Source organism: Eucyclogobius newberryi, unplaced genomic scaffold (genome assembly GCF_026437365.1).
Source record: "Eucyclogobius newberryi isolate DKJ021-1_F unplaced genomic scaffold, fEucNew1.0.hap1 SCAF_19, whole genome shotgun sequence".
NCBI classification, from domain to species: Eukaryota; Metazoa; Chordata; class Actinopteri; order Gobiiformes; family Gobiidae; genus Eucyclogobius; species Eucyclogobius newberryi.
The window spans coordinates 19,481,561-19,505,246 of NW_027315823.1; the positions used below are offsets into that span (position 1 = coordinate 19,481,561).

Genomic DNA, 23,686 nt, shown 5'->3' on the forward strand with positions numbered 1-23,686 from the left:
TAGGGGCACTTTTGACCGCTTGTTTCAGTGATACTAGGGGCACTCTTGACCGCTTGTTTCATCCATACTAGGGGCACTTTTGACCGCTTGTTTCAGTGATACTAGGGGCACTCTTGACCGCTTGTTTCATCCATACTAGGGGCACTCTTGACCGCTTGTTTCATCCATACTAGGGGCACTCTTGACCGCTTGTTTCAGTGATACTAGGGGCACTCTTGACCGCTTGTTTCATCCATACTAGGGGCACTTTTGACCGCTTGTTTCATCCATACTAGGGGCACTTTTGACCGCTTGTTTCAGTGATACTAGGGGCACTTTTGACCGCTTGTTTCAGTGATACTAGGGGCACTCTTGACCGCTTGTTTCATCCATACTAGGGGCACTTTTGACCGCTTGTTTCAGTGATACTAGGGGCACTCTTGACCGCTTGTTTCATCCATACTAGGGGCACTCTTGACCGCTTGTTTCATCCATACTAGGGGCACTCTTGACCGCTTGTTTCAGTGATACTAGGGGCACTCTTGACCGCTTGTTTCATCCATACTAGGGGCACTCTTGACCGCTTGTTTCAGTGATACTAGGGGCACTCTTGACCGCTTGTTTCATCCATACTAGGGGCACTCTTGACCGCTTGTTTCAGTAATACACCTGCACTGTAAACTGTCCTTGAGAGCTCTCGCAGTGCTGCATCTTTACCACTTTCTGGCACCATTTCTCCATCACTACATGACATCTCAGAAACTGACATATCAGTTTCAGTTGAAAAATCCTGGTGAAGTCCTGTCGTCTCTGTGGAAACCATTTCACTCAGGTTTCTTCTTGGTGGTTTGTGAAAATTCAGCTGTGGTAAGTCTCGCTGTAATCTCTTCTTCAGAAGATCGGATCTGTAAAAATTAGACAAGGAATAGAAATTCATAAGTATTGATAGATTACTATTTTATTTGTGTTTTAGAATTATTATTTTATTTGTGTTTTAGTATCCTATGTTTGTTGTTTATTTTGTGTTGTGTTTTAACAGGGTAACCACTTTTCTCACTGGGTTTTCCCTGTATAAATAAACAAAATGAATGGAAATATGTAGACTCCTGTAGCTAACAGGATTGGTTTGATCTTGAATGAAATTTCATGAATAAACATAGCTGTGATGTTTATCTGATCTTCTATTGTTTTCTTTCATAAACAATAAGAATAATTTAATTACCGGTAACTTCCATGACCATGGTGTTTTTTGATGAATTTCTGGAACAGGGACAAGAGCTTCTTCATTCTGAGGATTTCCTGATTTTCAATCAGTCGTGTCCGGATGACAGTGTCACAGAATGCTGTATATGCATCGCCGTACTCCCAGACTTTAGGTAACCTGTATAAAGCAAGGAAATGCAGTGATTGGTCAGTGATTGAAATATACTAGCTCACTACAAACAGAAATTTGCTTTGATTCAAACGTCTTTAAAATTATCGTGTAGTCATTACAATAATTTTCAATTAAATTATGAATTTATCTAAATATATGGAAATATATATATTTTATTTGATTACCAAAATGTTACCTTTCATCACTGTCTTCTTTGTCGGAAAGCTTGAGTATTCTTTGTAACACCTCTTGTGATAGAGGTGCCTTCAATGGCAACACAATCTTTACCTCTGGTACACATCAGGATGGATTCATCTGCTCTTGATTCAGCTGCTTTGACCAAACTTCCTAGTAAAGGAGAAGTAAAAGAATTTCAATCAAGGGTGAGCACAATCAGTAAACAATCGCAAAAGTTGTATTGCCTTTTTATTCAACTCGCATCATCATACAGTCTTACGTACATTACATCTACACCTACATGTAATAAACTAGGCACATATTCCTATAGTGATCTGTTCTTTTCTTCTGTATCTACCTCTGGATCTTCCTGCGTTGCATCAATGAAATGTCCCCATGTGGGACAATAAAGGATTATCTTATCTTATCTATGTATATTTTGGCCAACTTATTTCACTGTGATTAGTCCTATTTACCACGAGCAAGAGAAAACACACATGCAAGAATCAATATATAATCTACTCACCAGCAGTTAAAAGTTTCAGTTTGGACCAATTTATCTTTCTTTGTCTTGTGAGCCTCTTTGATACAGCGATCAACCTTCTGCAAATGATGCAAACTGCAGGAAGTACATCCCTTGACTTTTTAGATGATTTTGTCTTTACATCTGTGGTAGCTCTCAGTCGTTTGGGAGAAGGTGGCAGAGTTGATGTGGTAGATTCACCTTCTCACCCTCGCCATGCTGCCCACATACCGACTGTTTTGCTTTTCTATAGCATGTAGGGTGAAACGTCTATAGCATGTAGGGTGAAACGTCTATAGCATGTAGGGTGAAACGTCTATAGCATGTAGGGTGAAACGTCTATAGCATGTAGGGTGAAACGTCTATAGCATGTAGGGTGAAACGTCTATAGCATGTAGGGTGAAACGTCTATAGCATGTAGGGTGAAACGTCTATAGCATGTAGGGTGAAACGTCTATAGCATGTAGGGTGAAACGTCTATAGCATGTAGGGTGAAAGCCTGGCTTGTTACTTTCCAGAAAATGAGAAAGATTTCCGTCCGAAGAAGCCACAGAAGACGTAGGATAGTTTTGTTTGGCGAAGTCGTCATCGTGTACACAAACAGCTGCCGCTAACGCGCGGTCTATTCCATCGATTTCTATTCACTTCCGAGCACAAGTCACCAGCTTCCTCCAGCGGACAACAGTCTGTGGCTGTGTTTGTTCTTTTTCTACCGATGAAATGTGTGTGATGCACGTGTTATCCATATTTTCATAGTGTTTTCTATCGGCTCGAGAGACAACATGCCGCTCCACGGGAGCAGCCATGTTTTATGTTGTTGTTGTAACTCTCACCTGATTGGCTGATTCAGAGGCGGAATGATTCAGGCGTAGGGATATTGCGCTATCAGGCTGAGAATATAGTTCCGCATTTAAGTTATCGCCGTAAAAAAACTGGCGCGATCCGAGTGGAGAACTTTTGGTCATGAGCTAATGGTACAATGATAATTTTATATTTGAAGTATTTTTTTAGTCTTGTGGCCTAAAACTCGTTTTGTATTCTTCAGTAAAGATGAATAATTCGAGTTCTCCAGTGAAACTTGCTGCTTTGAGACTCCCATCCATGGGCTTTTTCCTGCCTCAAAATACATTTGCTCCAGCTGCTCCAGCAGCTCCCCTAGTTGTGAAAAACGAACTATTGGCCACAAAAATGCAGGAGGAACGGTACGAAGACTCAGGCGGTCCTGTACAGTGCACGCCGGAGTTCCCCTTGGACAGTGAAATGGAACTTTCCGGCTACTCGGCGGAGCACGAAATGTTGGAGAGCGTCACAAAGCAGTTTTTCAACATCATCACTGGAATATCTCAGTCCAACTGGAGGAAAAGGCCGGCGCTGACTACAATGCAAAGAGTGGTGGAGGGCCTTTTGGAAAAGCACAGATACCTATACAATGGTATGATAAACGGACTGTCTCTGGAGGACAGGGGAAACGATGTAGCGTTCATCAGTGAAGTGGCCAAGAGCATCTTTGAAGACGGCACCACCAACTGGGGTCGTATCGCCAGCCTGATCTCATTCGGGGCCGTTGTGTGCCAGTCTCTGAAGACAAACGGAAGAGAAAATTGCGTGGAGCAATAATACAAGAAATCTCCTCATACCTTCTGTCCCACCATCGAGAGTGACTCGTCCGGAACAATGCATGGGACGGATTTGTCCAATTCTTCAAATTAGAAGACCCAGAGTCATCAGTGAGGAACACACTTGTGGCAGTAGTCGGATTAGCTGGTATTGGTGCAACGCTGGCCATGTTGATCCGGTGAATGTGGCAGACTTTTAAGAGACTCTTTTATTTCTCAAGATGGAGATGAGAGCGATTTTACAAACTTTGCAAGAGCACAAAGTCGGACTCCTTGTTATGTTGGAGACATTTTAAGTTGTATTTAATTTCACTAAGTTGATTTTTCTTATATGTAAATACATGTTTCTATGCAAGTAAAATCATGTATTTGGTATCATTGTTGAAAATTGCTTCTCAATATTCCTGATTTCATAAAAGTAAATACAGAGTAGTGGGTGGAGATAAGGGGTAGGTGAAAACAGACATTGTCTGAGCCTCAGATTCACACATCGATTACATTGATTACTTAAACATACATTAAGCACAGCATTCTGACAAGAAAATATAATAAGATTAAAAGCGTTTGCTAAATACAATGTTCCCATGAACTTGTTTAGAGTCAGGCAGTTTGCAGTTCGATGTGTTTGTAAAAGAGGTTTAAAAAATGACAACTTAAAATCCCATTGAGACGTGAGTCTAGGGTTGCCAACCGTCCGGGACATCCCGAATTATGGGTGATTTTGATTTGTCCAATCACAGCCTCGTCGGCCAATAATTGGCTACTGTAAACGCGCCAAAAGCAAACGTTGCTATGGGACACAGTTGCTGTTGCTTGTTGGTGTGTGTGTGAAACTGTTACTGAGCGTCACTGAGCTTTATGACCACGCGCCTCTCGGTAGCTCCACTTCCTGGAATTACCTCAGACGCGCGTCTCAGCCAATCAGCGCGCAGCAGCCGAACAGCCGCTGCTCGTTCTGATCCGAGGTTAGATTGAACTGAAATGCCTCGCCTGTCCTCGCTCGAAAAAACAAAACAAATCCTTGCCTTTGTAACGTACGTGGTATTAATTGCAGATTGGGGCATGCCGGGAGGAAATACAGAAAGCCACCAAGGATACCACAAAATCCACTAGTGAGAAGTGGGTGTCAATTTTCCTAAAAGCCAATATGATGAACATGTTCAGGATTGTCTCATTTGTCCTCAGTGTGCCAGGCTCAAATGCCTTGGTGGAGAGGATCTTCTCACTTATGATAAATGGTCAGACTCAAGAAACAGATGCGGCATGGTCACTGTCAACTGTGACTTGTCATGCAAGGAGTTCTACCTGGCTGTGCAGAAGGATAAGAAAATGCTTGAATCAGTCAGGAGTAGCAAGAAAGAGGCAGTATTTCTCAAACTAATAATGATTTGTTTCTGTCATTTACTGCAGGGTAAGAGGAGGTCCATGAAACAGACAGCAAAGACACAGACAACTGAGGATAACGGTCAAGAAGACAACACAGTAGTAAGAAACAACGAGTCAGAGATGAGAGAAAAACTGAAGACAGATGGATAGTAACAAAAAGTTCTACACCCGTTAAATGACACGTTTGAATGTCAGAGTTATAATAAAATGTTAATATATAAGTTACATAAATGTCTGTCTTCCCCCCCCTTCAATATGATATGGCCTCCCATGTATATTGCTCAGAACTGGGATAAATTAATTTGACAATGGTTGGTTTAGGCCTAAAGCTTTTCAGTGTCTGCAGCATATGGTTATAGTCTAATGCTAACATGACATTTGAGAGAAACTTGTAATAATTGTCTTCACTATTCCCATGAACAATACATCCAAGCAAGTACAGAAGTGGTTTGCCAAAATTACACTGAAATTAGTAGGTTTATGGTATGGCTAATGAAACCTTCCAATTTCCATTATTGTTGGTCAGCTGTTGTTAGAAAGTGTCCCTCATTTGGGGTTGAGCTAGTTGGCAACCCTAGATGTGACAAAGACCCCCTTTGGGGAAATGCAGTCCGTGATCTTAGCTGCACTTGTTTATGTCCACACTAGGTGTCCTCAGGTACCTCCTGAGGTCCAGCAAGTCAAACGAAACACATTCACTGTTTATTATGGCTATGATGACTGAGACTGTGTGTGTCCCTCGTGTCCCTCGTACAAATAATGCCAAAAAGTCACATCTCAGAAAAAATATTTCAGGCGTCAGACCAAATAACTTCAGGAAAATAACAATCACAAATGACACAAATATACAAATGAATAAACACGTAAAATGTGGACTGCTAAACATTAGAGCAATTTCCTCCAAATCGCTCTTAGTTAATGAATTAATTAGTGACTATAACATAGATCTTCTAGCTCTAACTGAAACGTGGCTTCAACAAGACGACTACGTCAGACTAAATGAGTCCACCCCACCCAGCCATGTTAACTTTCAGACTGCCAGGAGCACAGGCCGAGGTGGTGGTGTGGCAGTGATCTCACACTCAAGCCTACTCATGAGCCCTAAAACTAACAATGCATTTCACTCATTTGAAAGCCTTATGCTGTCGATCACATGTCCAAATATGAAAAACCAAAAAGGAGTTTTGTTCATAGTTATCTACCGACCTCCTGGTCCCTACTCAGAGTTTTTAACAGAGTTTTCTGACTTTATATCAAACTTAGTGTTAGCCTGGGATAAAATAGTTATAGTTGGAGACTTTAATATCCACGTGAACATGAGTGATGACGCTCTCAGTAATGCCTTCAGCGCCTTGTTAGACAGCATTGGTTTCACTCAGAATGTAAATAAACCGACTCACACTCACAAGAACACTCTGGATCTTGTCCTAACGTATGGAACAGAGATTAGTGACCTCATTGTCCTCCCTCAAAACCCTATATTGTCAGATCATTTCCTAATTACCTTTCAGTTTATTCTTAAAGATCATCCAGTCCCACAAAATAAAGTTATAATGAAAACGACAATATCTGAAAAATCTATGTCAAAATTCAAAGAAATAATAGAGCCAGTGACATGTCATGTGATCCTGCTGAGAACAGCTTTAGTCCCAGTTTAAGTGATCAATGTGTCGACTTGACCATGAATTCTCTGAAGTCTGCTCTTGACGTTGTAGCGCCGTTAAAACAGAAGGTCATTAGGCCAAAGCGCGCCTCCCCATGGTACAACCAAGAACTGCGTTCACATAAACAAAGAGTTAGAAAGTTAGAGGGATTATTTCGTCGCTCTCACACCGAAGAATCCCTAAAAGCATGGAAAAGTTGCCTGCTGTCCTATAAGCAGGCTCTGCGTAAGGCCCAAACCAGATATTATTCAAATCTAATAGAAGTCAACAAAAGTAACACTAAATTCCTTTTCAGCACTGTAGCTAGGCTAACAAACTGTCACAGCGCAGTAGAGCCCTCAATCCCAGCTACACTTAGCTCTGATGATTTCCTCCTATTTTTTAACAATAAAATAAAAACAATCAGAGATAAATTAGATGAAATTACCCCCGCTATTAGCCCTGAACTAGCCCAAGCTGTAAATCTAACGTCCCTCAACTTGTGTCCTAGACCCCATTCCAAGCAGACTCCTCAAAGACATTCTCCCCCTAATTATAGACCCTATTCTTAATATAATAAATACTTCACTCGAAAGTGGCTATGTTCCACAGTCCTTCAAACATGCAGTCATTAAACCTCTTCTGAAAAAGCCTAATCTAGATCCCGACCTATTGGTAAACTACAGACCTATTTCAAATCTTCCCTTCATCTCTAAAATCCTTGAAAAAGTTGTAGTAAAACAGCTTTGTCGCCACCTGCAGGACAATAACTTATTTGAAGTTTTCCAGTCAGGGTTCAGAGCCCACCACAGCACTGAAACTGCACTAGTTAAAGTCACAAATGATTTGTTATTAGCCGCTGACGATGGACTGGTCTCAATCCTGGTCCTGTTGGACCTCAGCGCAGCGTTTGACACCATCGACCACAACATTCTACTGCAGAGGTTAGAATGTGATGTAGGTGTTGGAGGAAAAGCCCTCAGCTGGTTTAAATCCTATTTATCTGATAGGTACCAATTTGTTAATGTAAACCAGAGCTCCTCACCAAGCTCTAAAGTAATTTACGGTGTGCCACAGGGTTCGGTACTCGGTCCAATTCTGTTTACTCTTTATATGCTACCATTAGGCAACATTATCAGAAAGCATGACATTAACTTCCACTGCTATGCAGACGACACTCAGCTGTATTTATCAATGAAACCTGATCAGAGCGATCAAGTAGACAGACTTAGTGCTTGTGTGAAGGAGATAAAAACCTGGATGACACTAAACTACCTGCTTCTTAACCCTGAAAAAACCGAGGTCATTGTGCTTGGCCCTAAGCATCTACGAGATGCTCTATCTGAGCAGTTAGCCACACTGGACAATGTTAGTGTAGCCTCTAGTTCTACTGTGAGAAACCTTGGAGTCTTATTTGACCAGGAGCTATCATTTAAAGCTCATATAAATCAAGCTTGTAAAACAGCCTATTTCCATTTGCGCAACATAGCCAAAATCAGAAGAATCCTGCCTAAAAGCGATGCTGAAAAACTTATCCATGCATTTGTAACGACTAGATTAGACTACTGTAACTCCCTGCTTGCAGCGTGTCCTAAAAGCTCCAAAAAAAGCTTTCAACTGGTTCAAAATGCAGCAGCAAGATTACTAACAGGAACAAAAAGAAGAGAGCGCATTACGCCGGTGCTGAAGCCTCTTCACTGGCTCCCCGTCGAGTCTAGAATCAAATTTAAAATTCTACTCTTGACCTACAAAGCCATAAATGACATAACCCCATCCTACCTCAAAGATGCTATAGAACCATATCATCCAAACAGAGCTCTTCGCTCTCAGAATGCTGGCCTTCTGGTGGTCCCAAGAGTCTCTAAAAGTACTGTAGGAGGTAGAGCGTTTAGCTACCAAGCTCCTGTGTTATGGAATCAGCTCCCGACCCATGTTAAATATGCTGACACAGTCTCTTCATTTAAGTCCAGGCTTAAAACGTTACTCTTCGAAATCGCTTATGGTCAGACTAGTTAGGAACAGAAACATAAACCCACAGCTTTAGCTACGCTGCCCTAGGAGTAACTACGCTGGAGGAAGTATGACAGCTTGAGCACTATCCTCTTCTTCTGACTACTTATGCTATCAAACAATATTTATTTTTTAATTCCACTTGCAAACTGTTCACCGCCTTCTTTTTCTTTCTCTCACTCCTGAGGACCTGTGGACCCAGATGTCCCTCTCCTGGTGAAGTGGTCCCTGCCCTGTGTGGACGGTCCCTCATCTGCCTGAGGAGTGGGTCCAGCTCGCCTCCGACGGTCCCTCATCTGCCTGAAGAGTGGGTCCAGCTCGACTCCGACGGTCCCTCACCTGCCTGAAGAGTGGGTCCAGCTCGACTCCGACGGTCCCTCATCTGCCTGAAGAGTGGGTCCAGCTCCAGTCTCCCTCGTGTCCGTCTGTGAGAGTCGGATCTCTCCTTCACTGGAACTCCTCCAGGTTTCTACGCTTTTTTTTTTTTTTTTGAAGTTTTTCCTGGCCGAGAAGGAGAGTCTAAGGACAGAGGACCCTGGGACATCGTCCCTCGCCACCACAGACATTGTCTGACTTCATCGCCACCACAGACATTGTTGATTCATTTCTCCCTGTGGCCCTCAGAGGCAACTGTTGTTGTGATTTTGGGCCTTACAAAAATAAATTGATTTGATTATTAGGCGACTCTTATTTGAATAATTTATATATTTGAAGACAAAAATACAGTCTTTTTTCAACAGGTTCACATGGCTCAATTCAACATATTTAAATTATCTAATGCCTAAAATCACAACAGCAGTTGCCTTGCAAAGCAACACAAAATTATCAATTTTACCAGCAGAAAGTTAGAAAAGCAAACGAGTAATTGGTCAATAATAGGGAAGCAGATAAGCAGAACCAACGTTCACAGGAATTAAGGAATTACTAGTTGTCCCAGACCCTCTGGGCAAGCAAAACCTACAAAACGACTATAAAAAGATGAAACCTCAAGGGCAGCCACAGTGAAGAAGAGATCCTCCTCCCAGACAGACTGTAGATGGTCAAAGACTAAGCGCTTCCATTTGCAGATGTGGAGATAGAAACAGGCTCATCTAGAAGAGAGTTCATCCAACCTGAGGTGCATCCAGGTCCACAGATCAGGCTTGTGCCATCTAAAGGTTCAGTCATCACTGGAGCAGAGGTTTAGTCTTAGGTTTATGTTAGAACAAGATGCAGAGTATTTAATCATCCCGTCACAGAAAATGGTGTCATGATGAAACTACCCAAGATTTGCATTAGAACAGCCAACCCACATCCGCTCAACCCTCATCCATTCATCCGCTCAACCCTCATCCATTCATCCGCTCAACCCTCATCCATTCATCCGCTCAACCCTCATCCATTCATCCGCTCAACCCTCATCCATTCATCCGCTCAACCCTCATCCATTCATCCGCTCAACCCTCATCCGTTCAAAAAGGTGCCATGTGATATTGCTGTGGTCTTTCCCAGCTGCTAATTCTACAAATATACTGACAAAATACTATGATAGGACACATTTTATTCAACATAAAAAAACAACAACTCATTAATACAGTAATAATTTGATTTAGCGACTTCTTCCTAATAGGGTCTGAGAGCTTTGTTAGCAAACTATAAACAAGAATATAACAGTAGCAAACCACAGAGATCTGATGAAAGCATTAACTTGAAACATTTGCAAAGCTGATTGCCTCATATCACTTATATTCAAAGTGAAAGTCACAGTGACAGAGCAGTGACGGATGTGTTTAGGCTCCACCTTTGCTAGAGCAGAGTGTAAATATGAGTTATAGAAATGTGTGTATAAATAGATGTTTTATAAATAAAGATAATAAAGTGTATTCTTGTGTGTGGCAGTGGAAGCTCTCAGAACCTAAAGGATGAATGAAGTGGAGTTAGATGGCATTTCCCGGTTATTTCCCGGTTATGTCACAGTTATGTCATCGATAGCCAGGATCATGGATTAAAGTGTGACTGTCGGGTTGAAAAAGAGAATCCTGTTTAAGGGCACCAGAAGAGGCCTAGTTCTGGAGGATAACATTTGGGAAAGCAGCGAGAAAAGAAAATGACACAAGAAAAGAGACAGAGCGCCGATGTGGAAATGAAGAGCAGAGTGTTTAACGCAGCAGAAACAGTGCCGATTTAAGATGCGGAACATTTTAAAATCGATGAGAGGAACACTTTTATATCAGCAATCTGGAGTCTCTGTGCATCACAGGCCAGCGTCGTTGTACGTCGGTGTCGTCACCTTCAGAATACTTTGCGCATTCTCCTCCACTAGAGGGCGCCACTTGACCTCTCCTGTGAGCAGCAAGTCATCTCCATCCAACGCGTCAATGAACTGCATCTGTACAGAGTTCAACAGCACATATTCATGAAAATGTCTTTGATAATATTGAAGAATGTTTAATATCATTAAACACGACTGTGTAGGCCGCTATAACATGTTGAAGGTGTCAAGCTTAATGTCAGAACCTGGTCATTTTACTAACATAAAACATAAAAATTGAAGTATGTGTGGTTAACTGCTACATCAACTACTTGTTTATTTGATGATGTAGTAGTAGGCCTACTTTATTTCCCAACAGCTGCAGCTCGGCTGACTTTTGATTGTCGCTCTATCTTTCAGTGAAGGCCAAATCATCAGGTGCTGATGGCTGCATTATGAAATCAAAGGGCTTCTTTGTCATGTCATTAACAACATCCTCTCAGAAGAGAAAATTTGCATTTTGTTTACATGTGAAGTTACTTTATGGCTTGTCAAAATGTAGTTAGTAATTTTAATAAGCAATTTGTGAATAGTGTTTGTGGAGTGGAGCCTGCTTCTTCACCATGTTCTGTTTGTTTGGGCATAAAGTCAATGGCACAGTGGTACTTCACCTGACAAGCTGTTTACTTTCCCTGTGTGTCGAGGAGCAGGAGGCGCTAACAAACTGAGCAGCATGTTCTCAGTCAAGACACACAAACAGTGGTTTCTATTGACATTTATTCAAATGGCTCATTGGTCGTTTTGGATCGACTGCACTCACAAAGGCACTCTGCCATAATACAACATTATCCATAACTTTCCTAAAGCCACAAACTACTGATAGCTTAGTATTAGGTTACAGGATTAGCAACTGCTCAATATAAAACTAAATCTTCTTAAAATGTAAAATATTTAGGATTTTTATGATTAAAGTGATGCTTCTTGTTGCTTTGTTATAGTGTTAATACCACCACAGACATTTGTGTACAACTACAAGTTTGTACATTTACTGAAATTGAGTTAATGGTTACTAAAATGCCCAGGGACAGACAGTTCAGGTTTGTGTGTTGGAAGTGAGATCCACACAATTGTGACGTGACTGGTGTGTGACGCAGGACTCATCTCCACAGCTGGACTGAGCGTACACACCAGAGTGAGTCAGCATGACACTGCTCCTTTGACCTTTGACCCCCATACAGCTAAGTACAAGCGAACAGCTGTAAAACCCAGTTTGTCTAAAACAGAGGTGGAGTAACATTTTCAAGAAATTTGACTTTTTGACACTATACTTTTACTCCTACTCGAGTAATATTTGTATTGAAGAAACGGTACTTTAGTAAAAGTGCTGGTTCCTCTTCCCACTTTGAGTACATCTAAGCTGTAAGTCGACAATATGAAATTATTGGAATATTTGCGTTTCTTGCACCTTCAGATATGATTTACACCAGGAGCCATAGTGAGGCGCTACAGGAAACTGTTGTGTCCTTCACTAACATCGTATGTATTCTGGTGAGTGCGAATGAATGGTGGTGGTTGGAAGGACCGATGCCGCAGATCTGCCACGTTGTTTCAGACAGTCTGCCCTAGGGCAGCTAGAATAGAACCTTAATCCTCGTCATACCTTATTTCAAGTTTTGTCCCTCAAATTACATTAACACAAATTATTACCGGTAGTCACGTTACTTCCGGACAGTTTCTTTTCAAGTTACTCTTACTTGAACAATAGTTTCCCCAAATACTGCTTTGCTCTAATATTAGTAAGTAACTTTACTCATACTTGAGTACAATGTTGCTACTCTACCCTCCTCTGGGCTAACATTACCAAGGCAAGCAGAGATCATTTGAGACGAGTATTTGATGTAAAGGCCAGAGCTAAAGAAAGCGCGGCCCTTGCAGCAAATATAGTCCTGCAGGTGTTTCCAAAACCAGGAGTGTTTTCATTCACACAGAGGCAAAGAAAACATACAGCAAAGTGCAGGGAGGGGGTAGGTAAGCTGCAAGTTTCGGAAAAGTGCACTCAGTGGGGGTGGGTGAGGCGGAAATGGGTAAAAGTGAAGGGTCAAACTGATTCTCTGTGTAGAAAACTGCTGACATCACACGCCAACACAGAGGACAACAGTAAAACATCACGTTTACCACTTTACTAAACAAACTGCCGCTTCAGATTCAACACGGATTGGGAGCTCGATCCCCAAATATGCTTTAAAACACGGCGTCAGTGTGTTAGTGTCACTCATTGTAACTCTGATGGAGGGCAGAAGTACAGAAGTCGATATTGGCACGTTTGCAATTGATTTAGTCGGTAACAAAAGGCAGTCGGCACGTTTTCTTTTACTCTGGTGAGCCTAGAAAGGAGTGATGATGATGTAAATGTGTTCTTATCTACCAGAATGTCAGGGCAGTGTAGAAGCGAGAAGAGCCCGGCACACACCTGTTTGCGGACATATTCCACCATGAGCTCGAGCTGTTTGGGGTCCTCGCACTGGCAGTTGAACAGGTTCCTCCACAGGGCTGCAGCCAGCACACTGTCATCGGAGAGAATTCCCTGTAGAAATACAAACACAATCACCATCAACCATAACGCCACGGCAACAATATTGTAGTTTATGGTTGCTGAAGTTGACTGGATAACTCGTGTGCGTGTCTCTCTCACCTCGTCGTATCCAAATATCGCCGCGTAGAACGTCTCGGTCATCGCCCTTGTCGCCTCTTTTCTTTGGAGGGCATCAATCTGCAGAAAATATGACCGTTACCTATTTGGACTTGAGTGTTTGCATTAGGCCACGCCAGAAACAAAATGTGTGCCTCTTTTTTGCAAATGTTTCACACAAAATGAATTAATTTTCCAACTCCTCTGGATTGGAAATGAGCAAGTTCATTATTTAGACTTAAATAATAACTCTAAAAAGGGACACAATATGTTAAATTATGAACTTTTTTACCATGTCATTGTCATTAACGTTGTGGCAGTGGGACATGTAAAAGTTCAAAAGGGAGGGAGGAATTGGGTCATTTACACTCCAGTTCATATTTACTTGTGCTTTCACGTCTCCTTTCCACAATTATCATGAAATCCGAGAGCGACTCCAATCACTGGTCCTGCTTGTGACTTGTGCAAATACAGAAGCTGCTGATGCAGGGTTCTAATCTGAACATTGTGTGGACGCTGCGGCCGTTTAAACTGCAGAAGACTGTATTTTAGAAGGAAAACAAAACACGACTCCAACAGAAAACATTTACGTGTGCTTTTCATGGCCTGCTCTTCCAGAAAGCAATTAGTGTTAAGCACGGCCTGCGCTGAAGCGGCGGCACGAGAGACATCGGGAGATGAGAGACAAACGACAAACGCTGCAGTTGCCACAAAAAACACAGTACTGTATGATTATTTCATACATGTTTTTATTATTGTAATTATTGTGGCTGCAAATAAAAAGAGCCATTTCCAAAGGTGCTATCGATAAAACTACATAAATGACATGTTTTGTACAACAATGTAAAATAACCCAAGCAAAATGTGCTAAAAAGAACACTAGAAATCCATCTGCCTTGGTTTCAGAGGGATTTTAGAGTGTCCCAAGCACACTCACTTTATCATTAAAAAGACTGCGATCATGTGCTCCCTGAAATACTTCTGACGTGTGGGCAGCTTCAGATAGACAAGGAACCAGCAGGTACAACTATTATTATAAAGGATAATACATTCAACCCCTCGGGACACACCCACTACGCAGGACTGGGAGAATATACACCCAAACAGGACTGAAGTATCCACACTACACATTCCCTTCATAAAGCATTAAAACAGTTAACCACATTTGACACAATTCTCTAAATACTAAAAAAAAACACAAAAAACTGTTGTAGTACATGTGTTTTTGTGTGTCTGTAGTCATTTGTTACTTTCACAGGATCAAGTGTCAACGTGAGAGAGGTTAGTGACACGGCGATGCACTGCGACTATGCAAACAGAAACCGTCCAACCTCTGTGGACGGCGTGATCTAGTCGTCAATCATGATTCAGTTTTTTTAATTGGATGAGGAGTTCTGACATTTTGACTCACATTTATGAGCTCGTGCCAGGTAATGAGAATACACCTTCGCATGCTGACAAAAGTTCACATGGGCAGCTGTGAAAACACCTGCAGTACGAGTCACTTCACAGCGCCTCCTCGCTCCGCCCCAAAGCCCGAGCGCGCGCGCGCACACACACACCGCGAGTGAGCTCACCGAGCATGCTGTCATTTCTCATCTCTGACCTCCTTCTGTCGCACAAAGCCAAACGAGCTGCGCTGAAGGGCCCATTCTGAAACGCCTGCTTAACCTTGGCTAGCGTTCAACCGTCCGACCACGTCAAAAATCAAGGACAAAGGCACATTTAAGGCTCATAGCAACCACGTTGACCATTTAATACAGACCGACACATACTGGGAGGCAAGGCAATGTGTGAATTTACATGCGGTTTTTAAATGCACGTAGAATGGATGGGGAAAAAAAGGACTCTCGAAACGATATTATCTCTTAAGCACAAGTTTGTCCAGTGTCTGAAAGAATAAGTCGTTTAAGGCTTTGTTTTCATTTTGGTGAAGAATAAAAATGTGTTTGCTTCATCAGTTTTGAAGATAAATTCTGCATGGAGGACGGCCAAACTAAATTAAATAGCTTGTTAAAACCCCATTTCCTAAAGTTCCCCACTACTTTCTGGTTATGTAAAAGAGCACTGTGCAGTCATATTTACAGTGCTGGCCCAGGTTGCTCCATGTGACGTCAAGAGCCCAGGATTTGGTGGGAAGCTTAAGCAAAGGTTGCCATTTATTTCTTGTTTTTATATGGATTTATAGAACCTGCCATTTTCAATAGTAAAACAAGTGCGCTGGCTCATTAGTGGAGCGTTTTGTCTTCAACAATTAAATGTCAAGCATCCACTCCATACTTTTTCTAACTAATCAGCTTCGGTTAATACCAGGTTTAAGTATGACAACATGTTTTAAAAGGCCCAATGCAGCAAAGCAAAAACATAAGTCAGTGCTGCTCCAGTGACAGAAAATAGAGGCGCAGCTCTGTGGGCACAAAGCTGCAGCCAGACGAATGCTCTGGGGACGTCTTGGCTACACGTTTGGCTGGAGAACGACTGGCACAATTACAATGAGGCAAAACCTTAAACAAACTGCATCATATGTTGCATGCAGCAGCACAAATCAAACTGAGGGCAATTCTGAAGTGCTGTTTCAGTTTGTAGGAGTTTATACGTGCAACTTATAAACCCATGTTGAAAAAGATTCAGTAATTTTTTTAAAGGAAAAAACAACACTCAAGAGTCATCATCAATCTGCGAATCAAGACCGGGAACTCAGATATTTATCCTACTCCGAGTAGCATCCAAATACCCTGGGCGTCTACATCTCCAGGGATTCAAATTTTGAATCCTCTCCAGGGATTAGACGCCCAAGGCATTTGGATGCTAATCAGTTACACAGGGAGGAGAGAGAGTGAGCCAGGTAACAATAGGAGGCTGATAACCCATTACAGGGCTGATAGTAAACAAAGAGGCTAGTTTAATAGAAACCAAAGAGAAGTTTAGTTCCTGGAACCAAAAACACCCTGTATCAGGAGGTCCCGTTCGGTGGGCCGGGCGACCCGGGCCTACTCAGAGTTAGGATAAATATCTGAGTTAATGGAGGGATTACACCAATATGCTTATAAACCTATCTTACCTATCTTGTTTATTTGGACATAAGCAAAGTTAGAATATAGTGTCAAAAAAGAGAAAAAAATACAAACTTGCAGTGTAATCTTTCAAACAAAGCGGTCATAACTTTTTTTTCGATACATTTGTGGTTAATTTTATGAACAGAACGCTTTTACAGGCCAATAAGGGTTAACTCTGCAATATTGATCGAAAATCGCTGCTGTAGAAATTGACTATAGCTTTTAGCTAAATAAATGGCAGCATCACCCTTTTTAACCTTGCTATATTGTTATTTTTTTATAAAATGTCAGAAAATCTAAACTACTAGACTCACTGTTTGCAACAAAATGTATGCAGACTTGAAAAGATCAGCCGTAAAACTCAAACATTGTGACAATTTAGTTTGTAGCACAAGGTTAGAATGTGTGATTTCCTGTTGTGTGAAGCACTTTGAATTGCCTTGTATACGAATTGTGCTCTACAAATAAACTTGCCTTAATGTTATGGTCTATTCATTTTGAGAGAAATCCCAACCATTGCATTTGATGCTTTTTGGCATATGGGATGGCTAAAATATCACCATATTACGGAAATTGAACAATAATAACCATAATAATAACAACAAAAACATATTATTTTCTATTCTTGCAAACACAAATTTTAAAGTTTGACTTTTATAACCCAATCAAAGACAATAGTGTAATTAAACAATTAAAGGAAGCGCTCACTGGTTTAAAAAAGGAGCCGTGTTGCCAGAGCCTTCACCTGTAGACACAGAGATGGGCGTGTCACAGATGCACCAGCACTGATTCATGATTGGCTGCAGGTGCTGGGCCGAGGTTAAAACCAACTGGATTTAGTTTAAGGAACTGGCAACCCAAATGAGGGAGTCATTTTGCTTTCTGATTGGATAATCATCCGAGAGCCAAAACACTAAATTACAACATAAACAATGTGGACATAATTTCCAATGTTTTAGTAATTACGAGAACATCAGAATTACAAATCGTTATCAGGAAAAGCTCTATTTGATTTGAACATGTTTATCTGGGGGGCAGAGATATATATTACATACAGTGCCTTTAAGTATAAGATGTAAAATCTACATCTGATCTTTAAAAAGACAAAACTTTGGAGGGAAAGCAATTTCATATTTTGCAATTGATTGTACTTACTCCCATAATTTTGCTCCTCTGCTCTACATCCTCCCACATTGAGTGAACGACATAACGACACATGTATTTCCCTTCTCTGCCCTCTTGACGCATCCGCACCAGACACATCCTGAAGCAAGGAGAATATGTTAAAACACACAGGTTTAATAGAGAACGGAATAATATTACAAATGAGTAACGTACCATACATGTAACTGCGCTACCAAGAACCAGGAGTTAAGTGTGTCTGGAAGGGAGCATTCTGAAACATAGAGCAGGAACTGAATCACACAGCAGCTATAGCAAGGTCTATTTCATTTTATTTTTCAACACAATTCAAACGAGTATTTCTACTGTACATTGAGATTTTTAAAATACATTACAAAAGAATAACTATTGTAACCGAAGGCTTCTAGCTAGAGAATATTCATGAATAAAGCTGTGGGCACACTACACAACTGGACTGAGAGTGATTATAGAGTCTGAGGTCCACACTACACGACTGGACTGAGAGTGATAATAGAGTCTGAGGTCCACACTACACAACTGGACTGAGAGTGATAATAGAGTCTGAGGTCCACACTACACAACTGGACTGAGTGATTATAGAGTTTGAGGTCCACACTACACGACTGGACTGAGAGTGATAATAGAGTCTGAGGTCCACACTACACAACTGGACTGAGAGTGATTATAGAGTCTGAGGTCCACACTACACAACTGGACTGAGAGTGATAATAGAGTCTGAGGCCCACACTACACAACTGGACTGAGAGTGATAATAGAGTCTGAGGTCCACACTACACAACTGGACTGAGTGATTATAGAGTTTGAGGTCCACACTACACGACTGGACTGAGAGTGATAATAGAGTCTGAGGTCCACACTACACAACTGGACTGAGAGTGATAATAGAGTCTGAGGCCCACACTACACAACTGGACTGAGAGTGATAATAGAGTCTGAGGTCCACACTACACAACTGGACTGAGTGATTATAGAGTTCGAGGTCCACACTACACGACTGGACTGAGAGTGATTATAGAGTCTGAGGTCCACACTACACGACTGGACTGAGAGTGATAATAGAGTCTGAGGTCCACACTACACAACTGGACTGAGAGTGATAATAGAGTCTGAGGCCCACACTACACAACTGGACTGAGAGTGATAATAGAGTCTGAGGTCCACACTACACAACTGGACTGAGTGATTATAGAGTTCGAGGTCCACACTACACGACTGGACTGAGAGTGATTATAGAGTTTGAGGTCCACACTATACGACTGGACTGAGAGTGATAATAGAGTTTGAGGTCCACACTATACGACTGGACTGAGAGTGATAATAGAGTTTGAGGTCCACACTACACAACTGGACTGAGAGTGATAATGGAGTCTGAGGTCCACACTACACGACTGGACTGAGAGTGATTATAGAGTCTGAGGTCCACACTACACGACTGGACTGAGTGTGATAATAGAGTCTGAGGTCCACACTACACGACTGGACTGAGTGTGATAATAGAGTTTGAGGTCCACACTACACGACTGGACTGAGAGTGATTATAGAGTCTGAGGTCCACACTACACGACTGGACTGAGAGTGATAATAGAGTCTGAGGTCCACACTACACGACTGGACTGAGTGTGATTATAGAGTCTGAGGTCCACACTACACGACTGGACTGAGAGTGATTATAGAGTCTGAGGTCCACACTACACGACTGGACTGAGAGTGATAATAGAGTTTGAGGTCCACACTACACGACTGGACTGAGAGTGATTATAGAGTCTGAGGCCCACACTACACGACTGGACAGAATGATTATAGAGTCTGAGGCCCACAATGAAACATATTTTGGTTCGGTCAGAAACTCTCAAAGCTCTGAATCCCACAACATGAATATGTGTCCAATAGATCAGTTTAGTATTGCTTACTGTCAGAGAACTCATCATAGTTGACTCGCTCTACACAGCATGTGTACATGCGCAGGGCAGCAATCTTGATTTTCTGCAAAATAAAAACGATAAACAGTCAGAAACGTTCATCTGGGTAAGAACATTGACAAAGGATAAAATAGTTTCTGTTCATTTAATGAGCACTTCATTAGTTTTCTAGGTCCATCTTAGGTCAGCAGCTTTTGTCTGGGACCTTAGGCAGCTACACACATTTAATAAAGAGAATAATAGTGTCAATACAAAGCGGCTCTCTGATGAGAAACCAAACATGAGGTCAGTGGAGTAGAATCACTTTTGTTCAGCTCACCAGCCTTTAGCATGACTCTTAAATAAAAACAATCAGCTGAATTCCTTGTTCCTTGTTGTTCCCTTGTGACGCAAATGTCAGGACGACAGCCTGGCTGCATTTTGAACATCATTTGAATCCTTCATAAAGTATACAGACGTCTTAAGCAATAGCAATATATATGATTGTTGACTCTCGGTTGAAGGAAAATTATTCTTCAACAGCCACTTTTGGAAATGAAAGAAACACATTTAAGAGATACTTTCTCACTGGTTTGTCATGAGGATAAATTGCAGTTCTATAGTTGTATTAATATACTCTAAAAATCCCAAAAAGGATTTCTGAAATCATACATGCCCAGACCATTCAAAACGACAGTAAAGAAAGGGCCAATCCATGTATGGTTCACGCTTTAGTTTTTCTGTTTTTAATCTAAATCACAAAAGTTGAGAAACAAGCCGTTATTGTGATTTTTTTGTTCAAACAAAATTACCTTTAAAAACAAATTTACTTTACTCATTAGTTATATAACAATTGGAAGTTATAGAAGTTAATTCTTGACTTATGACTTACTTTCATTTATGTGGGAATCTGTTATCAGACCTAATGCGGAGTCTCCCTCTGGGCCCCTGTGCATCAGTAGCACTGGCCCCTCCCCTCTGTCCACTGGCCCCTCCCTTCTGTCGCTTTTTGACTTAAGTATTTAAAATAACCAAACAACGTACAGAATATATCAGCCTAATATCAGTCTAAAATGTCCATATCGGTGCACCATTAGTGGTATTTAATAAGTATTATATGATGAATGTTTCACAACCTAAAAAACGGGAAATGTAGCGAAATATGGGACCTTTAAAGTTACTCACCCATTTGTTGTACTTGAGTGACCCCGTGAAGCCCATGGCCTCAATGAGCTTTGTAAAGGCGCCAACTTCTTCCTCTGTGTGTTGGGCAGTTTGTTTTACATGAAGGAGCTGAAAGTTGCACAAAAGAAGAATTAAAGCTTCACTTATGAAAACCTTAGTAAGACTAAATCTACAGCAGCACTAGATATCATAAGTACATTCTCAGGTCATGGCATCACACACCTGGACACTGTGGCCTTTACTGGACCAGTGTCGAGCTCAAATCAATACTGACCTCTTCTAGAGGTGGTCTTTTCATGAGGTGCCAGTTTTAATACATATTTTGTAGTATTCTCAAAGTATTGAATGAGCAGGGGCTTCTGTCTGAACTTCAACAAAGTGTCTTTTGCTGCATATTTACAGCATGGTTTCATACCTGAGAGGTGCTGTGTAGTGTCCGACATGGTGTTAAGCTCGGAGGGGCGACTCTGGTAAGATGATATGCAACTGACGCTTGGGCAAAACAGCCTTCTTCCAACACCTGAAAATATATTTACAAGTTATAGGATCAACATATTAACATAAAATGTATGTGCGCTTGTTCTGTCCACTTATTTCTGAAACGTATAACATTGTATAAAGCACAGGACATTCATCTGTCCTTATGTTATAACAAAAGGGTGTTTGAGTTCACGGTCAAGGAGCATGTCCATAGCCCATGACAACCCACACAGAAGGTAAGCTCATAAATGGTGACAAAAGAACACACATCTGTCAAATACATCGAATATTTCACGTTATATCCACAATGAGCATGTAGTATGTAGCTACATTATCACTGGTTCTGGGCACATGATTATACCGTAACATGCTGTTTTGGCCCCAGCAAATGCTTCATGTGCGAAGTTCAGATTGTCTTTAATCTACTTAAATCCCATCAGCAACTAAGCTAATGTTAGCTCTATTACCTTTCCATAGGCGCCTCTGGACGCAGTCACATTGAAAATGCTTTTCACGGCAGACTGCAGTGGCCGCCGATACATGACTCCAAGATCTCCAGGCACAAGCACTAAACAGTGGGACGCCACAGTCCCGCGGCTTCCCCTGTAAATCCTATCGGTTTTGCAACACGGGTCCTTTCCCTCCTCCTCCCCCTTCAGCAATGTCACCGGGATCTGTCCGCCGCCGAGTACTGTCCGTGTAGAAACACGGGCCTGAAACAGAGGGCCTGAAAGTAGCGTTAAAACAAACACAAAGCATAACTTGGATCAAATAATATACACTGTTGTTACGTGGGATTTCTTCTAATAATGAGAGGCCATGTTAGATCACTTAGCCAATTATACTACTTAAAGTGTGTATGAAAGGGTTTTATGGTTTTCTAATTCTGGCTTTATTTGATTAGTGTTTTACACCAATCGAGTTGGTTCCATCATACATTTTTATTTGTCAAATAAAAATTACCGTGTTTGCTGGATAATTTCCTAGTGTGATGTCATCAATTACAAACAGGAAGTGAAATTATAAACCTAAAAAATTTGCAATTCTGTGATAATATTTTTAAAAAGTTCAAAAAGTAGTCCGACCTGTCATAGATACTTTTAGTTTTAAGCCTATTTATAGGTTTTGACATCACTCAAGTTGTGAAGAAATATTGACAAGTAACAAAACATTAATTTTTTGAGTTCTGAAACACAATACCGTTGTAAAAAAAGCAACATTTCATCAAAAACATTTCTGACAGTGTAAACAATCATTTAACAAAAAAAAGTGTTCTAATCCGGTGTTATTATTTGCCAAATCCTAACTATTGTGTCATGTATATGGTTTTTGACCCTGTTTATAGTATGAGTGCTTGGTAACAGTTGTGGAATTTCTATTGGGATTTTGCCAAGTTAATTTAAAATGAATAGATACTATAAGATCAGGCAGTGCACAGTGAGCGTCAAGGATGTCTCTGAGTGACTATATGTTTTACGTTATAAAACAGGTGAATACTTCACCAAAGACACTTGTGTGTTCATGAAGGGACGTGTTTGTGTCTCAATGCTAAAGCTAACGCATTAGTGTTATTTTAAAAATTAACAGCCTAACTGACGTTCTGTGCACAGAGCCAATTGAATAAATGCAAGATAGATAAGTTCAATGCCGTTGAACATTATGGACAAAGAAATTACATCTACATTGAAACAAGCAGGTGACAGACAATCTACCAGAAAAGTCACATAATGCACCTTTAATACTTTCTAAACCGATAGCTACTTATTTGGTATTTGTTTGTTAGTATAAAGCCCCCAAACACAATTACTCAGTTTTCCCATAGACCACAAAGTAAAAACACTTGAGCCTGTTAACTGCCTTTTATCTGATCATGAGAGATGCAAAATAATTTCTGTAAAAGTTCATTTACAGAGGAAGGTCACTCATTAGAGAACTGTGTCCAGTTTTATGTGACAAAATGTGACACGATTCATCAGTAATAAATATCTGTCTCAAACTTTTTTTTTTCTTTCTTTTTTCAAAATCAAAATCTGACAATTTTAGAATTAGAAAATTAAAATAAATGTGTTAGGCCTATGTACCAGCACAATTTAATAGGATCACATGATTAATACTAACTGAAGTATTATGAGGGACTAAAAATGTAAATATTCAGAACAAAAATAAAGGAAACAAAAATAATATGGGGGAGTTATGTTTGTCAGGGTGTCAATAAAACAAAGGTCAACTGGAGTTATCTGGACCAAAGCTTTGTTCCAAATCTCAGCATATATAC

The 23,686-nt window shown here is 41.0% G+C and overlaps 2 protein-coding genes across 2 annotated transcripts; one reads left to right on the forward strand and one right to left on the reverse strand.

Moving 5' to 3' along the window:
- The first annotated feature begins 3,104 nt into the window (after nucleotides 1–3,104).
- LOC140365741 (induced myeloid leukemia cell differentiation protein Mcl-1 homolog) lies at nucleotides 3,105–3,885 on the forward strand. The gene is given in 2 exon segments (XM_072452304.1): nucleotides 3,105–3,663; nucleotides 3,666–3,885. Coding segments are annotated over 2 exon segments (747 nt in total). The 3' UTR covers nucleotides 3,854–3,885.
- A 6,870-nt stretch (nucleotides 3,886–10,755) lies between these two features.
- On the reverse strand, nucleotides 10,756–22,111 carry uqcc1 (ubiquinol-cytochrome c reductase complex assembly factor 1). The gene is made up of 9 exons (XM_072452063.1): nucleotides 21,879–22,111; nucleotides 21,347–21,451; nucleotides 20,932–21,039; nucleotides 19,759–19,831; nucleotides 18,023–18,080; nucleotides 17,840–17,948; nucleotides 13,632–13,709; nucleotides 13,410–13,523; nucleotides 10,756–11,077 (listed from the first exon to the last, which is right to left on the reverse strand). The coding sequence occupies exons 1-9, from the start codon at nucleotides 21,951–21,953 to the stop codon at nucleotides 10,943–10,945; spliced, it is 855 nt and encodes a 284-aa protein (XP_072308164.1). The 5' UTR covers nucleotides 21,954–22,111; the 3' UTR covers nucleotides 10,756–10,942.
- Between the last annotated feature and the right edge of the window lie 1,575 nt (nucleotides 22,112–23,686).